This window comes from Oryctolagus cuniculus, chromosome 20 (genome assembly GCF_051225735.1).
Source record: "Oryctolagus cuniculus isolate XC-2025 breed Fujian yellow rabbit chromosome 20, ASM5122573v1, whole genome shotgun sequence".
NCBI lineage: Eukaryota > Metazoa > Chordata > Mammalia > Lagomorpha > Leporidae > Oryctolagus > Oryctolagus cuniculus.
In genome coordinates this window covers 14,460,358-14,471,747 of record NC_142886.1, presented here as the reverse complement: position 1 = coordinate 14,471,747, position 11,390 = coordinate 14,460,358, and the positions used below count along the sequence as shown (strand labels likewise).

The 11,390-nt window shown below is 37.4% G+C and overlaps 1 protein-coding gene across 8 annotated transcripts in view; it reads right to left on the bottom strand.

Annotated features, from left to right (window-relative positions):
* Positions 1-702: 702 nt before the first annotated feature.
* C20H14orf39 (chromosome 20 C14orf39 homolog) overlaps positions 703-11,390 on the bottom strand; it is a 60,724-nt gene continuing 50,036 nt past the window's right edge. For all 8 annotated transcript variants that reach the window (XM_051826392.3, XM_089322595.1, XM_017349488.4 and 5 more), the window contains one exon: positions 703-1,752. In XM_051826392.3, coding sequence (XP_051682352.1) covers positions 1,550-1,752 — 203 coding nt within the window. In that variant the 3' untranslated portion in view covers positions 703-1,549. The remainder of the gene's footprint in view (positions 1,753-11,390) is intronic.

Here is an 11,390-nt window from a genome sequence, read left to right as displayed (position 1 = left end):
CAAAGACAGAGATGTGCAGAAGAGGAAATTCAATCTTAATACTGCAACACAAAAACCTGGCCAGAGTTTCCAGGCTGCTTGTCCTGTGGATTTTGGACTTGAAAGTAGCATTAATTTTACCTGAGTTTTCAGCCTATCAGCTTGTCCTATAGATTTCAGACTTGCCGGCTCCACAATCCTGACAGTTCCTTAAAATAAATCCATATAGATGGATGCCTACACATAACAGATCTTAGATAATACACAAAGTATAGATGCATGCTGTAGATTCTATTTCTCCAGAGAACTCTAAGTAATACACTGGCTTTGGAAACTGAAGTAATGTTTCCACAAACCAATAAATACCAGCTGTCATTAGAGGCGAAATTTGGTTTGCATATAAAGGCTAATAATGCTGCAAATATCTCAAAAAGGTGTGAAAAAGATATTCTACTCACATGACAAGTCTTTCTGGGGAGAGCACTGTGTTTCCCAGGCTTAGGTAAAAATGGCTTGAGAAAGCAGAAAAAGGAGACTGGCTTTGGGTTTTTATGACGGGGTGGCATTGAGGGGGAGGGACAGTTACCATACATGGTTTGAACTTTCTGCTGGAACCAAAATGAGCAACTAGACTTATCAGTTTGACCAGATGTGGGAGAGAAGAAAAAAAAAAGTGAGGTGAGGTTTAAAATCTGTCAGCACACATCAAAATTCAGAGTCATATTCTTTATTACTTGATAACTCAATACAACTAAATTTTTTAAACAAAATACAAAGGTACTGGGCAATATGTTTACACAATTTTATCATATGTTAAATGCCTTCATTTAAGATAGCTGACAAATATAAAACATGAAAATGAATTTTTTGTTCAAGAAATAAAATTTGAATGTTTTTCAAAAAAGATTTAAGCAAAAGAAGACACCAACAGGATCACTCACAATTCAATTTTCAGAAATTAGTCTTTCATATTCAGTTTTCTTACATTAAAGATACTAGCACAACTGAAATAGAATTTTACCATTTGTTGTATTAGAAGAAAACAACACAGACTTTATTCACTATTGATAATATAAATTCTTTGAAATCATTATTAGAGTATCACTCTTTATCCTGTCGCAGTGAAGCATAAGTGAAATCCAGTAATTTTAAGAGAATGGTTTGGTTGTTAAAGTACACCTCAGCACTAATTCTGCAGTTACCACTAAAAAGTCCTCTGAGGGTCTGAAGGAATTCTTGTTCTTATTAAACCATCTGAAATACTCTCAAAATGAAACTTGAGTTCCACAGTAAAGCAGGTTTAATACTTATAATAAAACATAATAGAAAAAATAACAAATTCTATTAACAAAAGTTCTGTCCAAATATGACTTTCAAAATCAAAATTAATCATCAGCTATTGTCACAAATAAAATGCTCAATACTTAACTATTTAAATTAACACAATAAAATAATTAACTACAGTACTCATTATTGCTTTAACAAAAGAAAATAGTTTTCATATTTTCAATAACAAATTTATGCCCTAGATGACTTCAGAGTAGAATAACTCAAGAAATTAGTAACTAGTTCAAAAAAAAGTAAACTGTGCTGTATTTTGAGAGGAAGATGAAAAGCCTTTTAAGGAAGAAGAAGGTATTGAGTTTTGATCCTGTTCAAATGAAAACGGAAAATTAAAATCATCTTTCCTTGCTCCAAATGTATGAGTTGAAGTGTCTGACGGAAAAGAAAATGTAAAGGCATCCTCTACTTCTGGCTTCCTAAATAAGTTTCCTGGGGAAGAAAAATATTACAATATCATGCTATTCATGTAATACAAAATTTACCTATCTACTGAATATATATTTACTTATATACTTTATATATTACATACAATAAATAGAGTAATATTGAATCATTTATTCCTTTAGCATATATTTAATTGTATTCCTCTTCTGTTTAAGGTATTGACTTTACAATTATGAAAGGTTAAAACAAAGTCAAATCATTTCAAGTAATCTGAACTCAAGTATATAAAAAACTAGTATACTAGTACAAGGCAGTAAATGCATTAAAGACCTTAAATGAACAGACTATAAGAGACATAGAATTAGACACACATAGGAAGTATTAGAGCAACAGAAGTCATTCCAAACTGGCAAGAGCACTGAGAAAAAACAAAGCTGTAATAAATGAGAATTAAAGAGAAGGAGCTTGGAAAAATTAATGAATGTTCCTCTTTAGAATTTGGACTTCAGTAAGTAATATGAAATCATTAAAGTTTTTCAAGCAGATGTACAATATGATTTGAATTGCTTTATAAGGATCACTCAATAAAGAACCTGTAGAAAGGCTAAAAGTGGTAATAACCAAAAGGGAAAAAAAAATGTCTAGTGTACTGCAAAAAGATGATGAAAGACTGACCTTACCTAAAATCATGGCAATCAGAATAGAGAGAAAAAAAATGATGGATTTGAGATCTGCATAAGTCAAACTCGTTCACTCAACTATGAAAACGGTACTTTTAAAAGTTCATGGGAAATTGAATTAAGATATTTATTCTGGTGCAAAAATTCTGAAATACATGCATATAATGAATTTTCAAAATGTTCATGGAAAAGCTGTACAAAAACCTATGAATGGATTTCAAAATTAAAAAAATAGTGTGGTTTATTTGAAAGGCAGAACAACTGAAAGAGAAAGACAGAGAGAGAGAGAGACAGAGAAAGAGAGGTCTTCCTTCTACTGGTTCACTCACCAAATGCCTGCGACAGCCAAGGATGGTCCAGGATGAAGCCAAGAGCCCAGGACTCCACCTGGCTCTCCCACATGAGAGACAAGGATCCAAGCAGATGAGCTATCTACCTGCTGCCTCCCAGGTTGTGCATTAGTAGGAAACTGGATCAGAAGTGGAGCAGTGACTTGAACCCAGGCACTCAGATAGGTGATGTAGGATGTAAGCATCCTAAGCAGTGTCTTAACTGTTGAGCCAAATGTCTACCTCTGAACTTACCCATTTTTACATGAACTTTTGAAGTACCCTTATACATGGGATAGTTAACAAATGGATAGAATAGTTAAGAGTTTCACACTTTTAAAAGGAATTTTAAAAATTAACTTTACATACAAAATTATTTAGGTGATGACTCCTAGAATTGACATTAAGGAAAACTATTATTTTTCATTCATTATATTATTCAAAACTAGAAATATAAAATATTTTGGGGCTGGAGCTGTGGTTCAGAAGGTTAAGCCTCTATCTGCAGTGTTGGCATCCCAAATGGGTGCCAAGTTCAAGTCCTGGCTGCTCCATTTCTGATCCAGCTCCCTGCTAATGTGGCTGGAAAAGTAGAGGATGGCCCAAGTACTTTGGCCCCTGCACCCATGTGGGAGACCCAAAAAAAGCTCCTGGTTCCTGGCTATGGCTTGGACTAGCCCTGGTGTTGTGGCCATCTGGGGAGTGAACCAGTAGATGGAAGATCTCTCTCTCTGTATCTCTGCATTTCAAATAAAATAAATAAATCTTTAAAATATATTATATAATGTTTCAACATCTTAATGATAATTTTTAATTAATTTTTATTAAACAATTAAAAACCTATAGTAAATGAATGACTTATTTGAAAAAAAGTCTTTCAAAGCACCTATATTTTTCCCAGAGAACTAATCAAATCACATTAGATTAAGCAAAAGAAATTACTTTGTGCTACTTTGAAATTTTCATATATTTCTAAATAATCACACTTAATTCACCCTAAATAGAGCAGGATCAAACAGCAGTAAAATGGAGATGCTCAAGTTCTTTTTCTCTCCCTCTCTCATTTTACATTTACACTGACCTCAGTAGTCATCCACAAGACTTAACAAAAGCAAACAGCCATGGGGCCAGCACTGTGGCATGGTGGGTAAAGCCACAGCCTGCAGCGCCTGCATCCCATATGGGCGCCGGTTCGTGTCCTAGCTGCTCCACTTCTGATCCAGCTCTCTGCTATGGACTGGGAAAGCAGTAGAAGATGGCCCAAGTCCTTGGGCCCCTGCACCTGTGTGAGAGACCCAGAAGAAGCTCCTGGCTCCGGCTTTGGATCGGTGCAGCTCTGGCCATTGTGGCCAACTGGGGAGTGAACCAGCAGATGGAAGACCTCTCTCTCTCTCTCTCTCTCTGTGTGTGTAACTCTGACTTTCAAATAAATGAATAAATATAAAATAAAACAGAGTCCATACCCTGAAAGAACATGTGATCTATGATATTTTATATATATTCATAAATAATCATAGAAGGTAGAATATTTTGAAAATATAAAAAATAGATATTCAGAAAAGTTAGGTAAATATATTTTTGGAATGGAAAATTGAGGAAGTAAATAAATTTTATAGGAAAGAACTTGGTCTTGAAAGAGAAAGAGATATAAGCTGGAGAGTCTAAGAAGAAAGTGGGTAAGAAAATGTAAGCCTACCTGAGATACACTGAGTTCTTCAGTCTAACTAAAGCACAGATTATTCTTTTTTTTTTTTTTTTTTTTTTTTTTTTTTGACAGGCAGAGTGGACAGTGAGAGAGAGAGACAGAGAGAGAAAGGTCTTCCTTTTGCCGTTGGTTCACCCTCCAATGGCCGCCGCTGCAGCCGGCGCACCGCGCTGATCCGATGGCAGGAGCCAGGAGCCAGCTGCTTTTCCTGGTCTCCCATGGGGTGCAGGGCCCAAGCACCTGGGCCATCCTCCACTGCACTCCCTGGCCATAGCAGAGAGCTGGCCTGGAAGAGGGGCAACCGGGACAGAATCCGGCGCCCCGACCGGGACTAGAACCCGGTGTGCCGGCGCCGCAAGGTGGAGGATTAGCCTATTGAGCCACGGCGCCGGCTCAGATTATTCTTTTAAAAGAAAGGACTTAAAAGCTATGTTGGAACTAGGTTAGAAAAGTAAAATAATAATTTGATAGTCAATAAGAACATTGAAGGTTTTTGATTACAGCAGTGACATTGCCAACATTATGCATAAGAATGATTAATTTTTTAAAAAAGATTTATTTATTTATTTGAAAGGCAGAGTTATGGTGAGGCAGAGGCAAAGAAAGAGAGCAAGGTCTTCCATCCACAGGTTCCCTTCCCAAATGGCTACAATAGCCAGAACTGAGCCGATCCAAAGCCAGGAGCCAGGAGCCTCTCCCGGGTTTCCCACGTGGGTGTAGGAGACCAAGGACTTGGGCCATCTTCTACTGCTTTCCCAGGCCATAGCAGAGAGCTGGATCAGAAGTGGAGCAGCCTGGGACTCGAACCAGCGTCCATATAAGATGCTGGCACTGCAGGCGACAGCTTTACCTGCTACACCACAGGATCAGCCCCAGAATGATTAATTAAACTGGATTTAGAGGTAAGCTGAGAGTGAAAAGGCCAATAGCCCAAGTGAATGGTATTAAGAGTTTAAAATATGTCTAGAATCAATAAAGAGCTCAAAAAATTCAACAACAAAACAAACAATCCAGTTAAGAAATGGGCAAAGAGAGGAAATTCAAATGGCCAATAGACACCTGAAAAAAATGTTCAGGATCACTCACCATCAGGGAAATGCAAATCAAAACCACAATGAGGTTTCACTTCATCCCAGTTATTATGGCTCACATACAGAAATTAACAAACAACAGATGCTGGCAGGGATGAGGGAGAAAAGGTATCCTAATCCACTGTTAGTGGGAATGTAAACTGGTCCAGCCACTGTGGAAGACAGTATGAGATATCTCAGAAATCTCAATACAGGCCTATCATATGACTGAGCCACCCCGTTCCTGGGAATTTACCCAAAGGAAATGAAATCAATAGATGAAAGAGTTATCTGTATCCCCATGTTTATTGCAGTTCAATTCATAATAGCTAAGATATGGAATCAACCCAGATGTCCATTAATTGAAGACTGGATAAAGAAATGATGATATATATACACTATGGAATACTATACACTGTGTTTAAAAAAATCCTGTCTTTTGTAATAAAATGGATGCAACTGGAAACCATTATGCTTAGTGAAATAAGGCAGTCCCAAAAAGGCAGACATCATATGTTTTCCCTGACCTGAGGTAACTAATAGAGTACCTAAAATGTGATGTATTGGACATTTTGAGATTTGATGATTGTTTACAGCCCTTGTCTCTTCCTTTGAGGAACAGTGTTTTTTTTTTTTTTCTTGTACTATTGTACTCTTTTACTTAGTGTAGGGTTAACTTTATAATCACTAAGTAAATTGAAAATAGACTTGGTAAAATTAAGAGTGAGAATTGAAGAGGGAGTTGAAGAAGCATGGGCAGGAGGTGGGAAGTATCACTATGTTCCTAAATCTGTATACATGAAATGCATGAAACTTGCATAACTTAAATAAAATAAAAGAGTTTGAAATATGCGTCTGGCCCGACACCATCAAATTATTAGAGAGCAATGGAGAAACTCTGCAAGATATAGGTACTGGCAAAGACTTCTTGGAAAATACCCCAGAAGCACAGGCAGTCAAAGCCAAAATTAACATTTGGGATTGCATCAAATTGAGAAGTTTCTGTACTTCAAAAGAAACAGTCAGGAAAGTGAAGAGGCAACCAACAGAATGGGAAAAAATATTCACAAACTATGCAACAGATAAAGGGTTGATAACCAGAATCTACAAAGAAATTAAGAAACTCCACAACATCAAAACAAACAACCCACTTAAGAGGTGGGCCAAGGACCTCAATAGACATTTTTTAAAAGAGGAAATCCAAATGGCCAACAGGCACATGAAAAATGTTCAAGATCACTAGCAATCAGGGAAATGCAAATCAAAACCACAATGAGGTTTCACCTCACCCCAGTTAGAATGGCTCACATTCAGAAATCTACCAACAACAGATGCTGGAGAGGATGTGGGGAAAAAGGGACACTGACCCACTCACTGTTGGTGGGAATGAAAACTGGTTAAGCTACTATGGAAGTCAGTCTGGAGATTCCTCAGAAACCTGAATATAACCCTACCATTCAACCCAGCCATACCACTCCTTGGAATTTACCCAAAGGAAATTAAATTGGCAAACAATCAAGTGGTCTGCACATTAATGTTTATTGCAGCTCAATTCATAATAGCTAAGACCTGGAACCAACCAAAATGCCCATCAACAGTAGACTGGATAAAGAAATTATGGGACATGTACTCTATAGAATACTATCCAGCAGTCAAAAACAACGAAATCCGGTCATTTGCAACAAGATGGAGGAATCTGGAAAACATCATGCTGAGTGAAATAAGCCAGTCCCAAAGGGACAAATATCATATGTTCTCTCTGATCGGTGACAACTAACTGAGCAGCAAAGGGGAAACCTGTTGAAGTGAAATGGACACTATGAGAAACAGTGACTTGATCAGCTCTTGTCCTGACTGTTGATGTACAATGTAATACTTTATCCATTTTAGTATTTTCTCTTTGTTTTTGTTCTAGTACTATTGGTTGAACTCTATGATTAACACACAATTATTCTTAGGTGTTTAAATTTTAACTGAAAAGTGATCCCTGTTAAATATAAGAGTGGGAATAAGAGAGGGAGGAGATGTACAATTTGGGACATGCTCAATTGGACTTGCCCCAAATGGTTGGAATCATGCCAGGGGATCCCAATACAATCCCATCAAGGTGGCATGTACCAATGCCATCTCACTAGTCCAAGTGATCAATTTCAGTTCACAATTGATCACACTGATAGGTCTAGGAATCAAAGGGATCACACAAACAAGTCTAGTGTCTGCTAATACTAGCTGATAGAATCAAAAAGGGAGAGAACAATCCATCATGGGAAGCGGGATACACAGTAAACTCATAGAATGGCAGATGTCCTAAATAGTACTCGCCTCAGAATCAGCCCTTAAGGCATTCGGATATGGCTGAAGAGTCCATGAGAGTATTTAGGCATGGAAAGCCAAGACACCCTGGAAAAAAAAAAAAAAAGGAAGACCTAAATGGAAGATCTCTGCGAGTGAGATCCCAGTGGAAAGAATGGGGCCATCAAAGAAGGAGTTACCTTTCTCTGAAGGGAGGAGAGAACTTCCACTTTGACTATGACCCTGTCGGAATAAGATCGAAGTCGGCGAACTCAAAAGGCTTCCATAGCCTTGGCAACTCATGACTAGAGCCTAGGGAGATTTCTTATGCCATAAACAAGAGTGTCAAATTGTTAAGTCAACAACAGGAGTCACTGTGTACTCACTTCTCATGTGGGATCTGTCCTTAGTGTGTTGTCCAATGCGAAGTAATGCTATAACTAATACTGAAACAGTATTTTACACTTTGTGTTTCTGTGTGGGTGCAAACTGATGAAATCTTTACTTAACATATACTGAATTGATCTGTATATAAAGATAATTGAAAATGAATCTTGATGTGAATGGAATGGGAGAGGGAGCAGGAGATGGGAGGGGTGTGAGTGGGAGGGAAATTATGGGGGGGAGCCATTGTAATCCATTAACTGTACTTTGAAAATTTATATTTACTAAATAAAAAATTAAAAAAAAAAAGAAATATGCGTCTGGCACTGAGGTGTAGTAGGTTAAGCCTCTGCCTGTGGCACCAACATCCCATACGGGTATTGATTCAAGTCCTGGCTGCTCCATTTCTAGTCTAGTTCCCTGTTAATGGCCTGGGAAAGCAATGGAGGATGGCCCAAGTGCTTGGGCCCCTGTACCCATGTGGGAGACCCAAAAGAAGCTCCTAGTGCCTGTCTTTGGACTGGCCCCACTCTGGGTGTTGCGGTCATTTGGGAAATGAACCAGAGGATGGAAGACCTGTCTCTCTGTCTCCCCTTTCTGTCTGTAACTCTTCCTCTCAAATAAATAAATAAATAAATCTTTAAAAAAAAGAGTTCAAGATATAATAATTTTAACAAAAAACAGAAAAGGAAAATAATTAATATTTCAGAAAAATATTGAAATAGTGAAGGATAGCTGAAATATTGAAATAGTGAAGGCTAGTTGAAAGTTAAAACTGTCACTGAAGGGGCCAGCGCTCTGGCGCAGTGTGTTAACTCCCTGGCCTGAAGTGTCAGCATCCTATATGGGTGCCGGTTAGGTTAGGGTTCTGGCTGCTCCACTTCCAATCCAGCTCTCTGCTGTGGCCTGGGAAAGCAGTAGAAGATGGCCCAAGTCCTTGGGTCCCTGAACCCATGTGGGAGACCCAGAAGAAGCTCCTGGCTCCTGGCTTCAGATTGGCGCAGCTCCAGCCATTGCAGCCATTGGGGGAATGGAACCAGTGGATGGGAGTCCTATCTCTCTCTTTCTCTCTTTACCTCTCCTTTCTCTGTGTAACTCTGACTTTCAAATAAATAAATAAATCTTTAAAAAAAATTGTCACTGATATTCTGAATGTTGGCAACCAGAATAATGGAGACATCATTAGGGACATCAGAGAACAAGTTTGATTTCATATATCACCCATTTTTAATGTCAGAAGAACTCTTAGATACAAAGATATTTCAATTATACTATCAGAAATAAGGCCCTAGAGTTTAGAAGAAGTCAAACAAGGAGATATGAATTTGGTCAGCATCTATATTACAATGAAAGCACTGAAGAGAATACATGTCAAATGGATGACTAAAGCAAAGAAGAGAATGTGTATTTAAAATTTTAGGTGTTAGATATTTAGTAGATATCTATAGCTGGAACTTCGTATTGGTCTCATAGCATTACTTATCATTTGTAAAAATTCCACAATCTATGTCTCTATCATGTTCAACCCAGATTAATATATATATATATAATTTTCTACTTTCCTATAAATAGCTAATAAATATGCTTTTAAATTATACCACTTTCAAAACTCAAATGCAAGTTATTTCCAGTCTGAAATTAACTTCTCCTACAGCCATTCATATTTTAATAAATTGCAACATTGTTCTCAATTTTTTATGTCAAAACTTTGGCATCATCTTTCTTTCCCTCGAGCCTTACATCCAATCCTTTAGCAAATTCTTTCAGCTTTAGCTTTATAGCCAAAATCAGATATCTTTACCATTTCTACTGTCACCATCCTAGCCGTTATTCCCATTTGTATTATTTTGACAGCTTCCTAATCTATCTCCCTACTACTATCCTTGTTTCCATATAGTCTGTTCTTCATATAACAGCCAGCTTAATTCTTTAAAAGCCTGTCACATCATTTAGTTCCTTGACTTAAAACCCTCTAGTAGCATTCCAACTCAATCAGAACTCCAAGTCCTTTAGGGTCTTATAGGTCCCACATGAATCACTCCCTGTCCAACCTCTCTGATCTAATTTCCTACCACTTTCTCCTTCCTAATTCCATTCCAATCACAGCAATTTACCTGCTGTTCAATAACTATATTGAGCATGTTCCCATCTCAAGATCTTTTCACTCTTTGCCTGGAACTTTTTTTCCCCAGAAGCCTGGACCTGGACCTCCTTCAGATCTCTACACAAATGTTAGCTTTTAATGATGCCTTGCCTGATGTCCTTGTAATACAGCAACTGCTTTCTCAATCCAAGAACTTCCTATTCTCATCACTCTGCTTTACATTTTGTTAAACTATCATCACAACCAGAAGGTAAAGAATTAACATCAATCCTGGGGTGATTCAGGCCCACTTTGAAGAACCACTTTGCAGTCTGACTTTTCACCACACTGTTTTCTTAGAAAATACAGAATTAAAATAAAGGTAGAATGTTGTGTCTGCCTAGTCTGCTGTGAGAGACTGCACCTAAAGTAGAAGAGTTATAAGTTAGCATATAGGCCTTGGGCCTCATTAACAGAATGGTATAAAAGACTGGTGGGAAACTGAATTTGCGACTTTTATATGTCAAGGTGACCTACATGCCTCTTGTCCACAATAGCCCAGCATGTTTCATGTGATGAAGTGGTGAAAGAAAACTTAATAGTCAGTGGGTATTTTATGAGACAGAGATATTTTTTACTGACATTATCTTATCTATTATCCTGTGTCTTCTTACAAAGTTAAGTAAATTTAACATTAGAATAAAAATTGCAACATGTGATCCCAGCTGTCAATTCAAACCCATGACAACTGTTTTGTACACTACCTAACATACATTAATCTATTTGTTCATTTTCAGTCTTTTCCACTAGACTGTACATCCAATGAGAACTATACTCAGTGTTCTATCTCCAAAGCCAAAAGCAATACCTGATATAAAACAATACATATATATATATATATACACATTTATGCTATTGAATTAATCAATGAAGGAATGAAAGAAGAAATAAAATCTAATAAGAAGCACCAAAGAGACAGAAAGAAATCCAAATTATCTAGAAAGAAGATGGTAATAGTCAATCATATCAAATGCTACAGAGACTGAATATGATGGTAAGTGAACAATGCCTTGAATATTTTATAAATTGGAAAATCATTAGAAAGCTTTGGGAAAATAAGTTTTGGTTGAGAAGTAACAG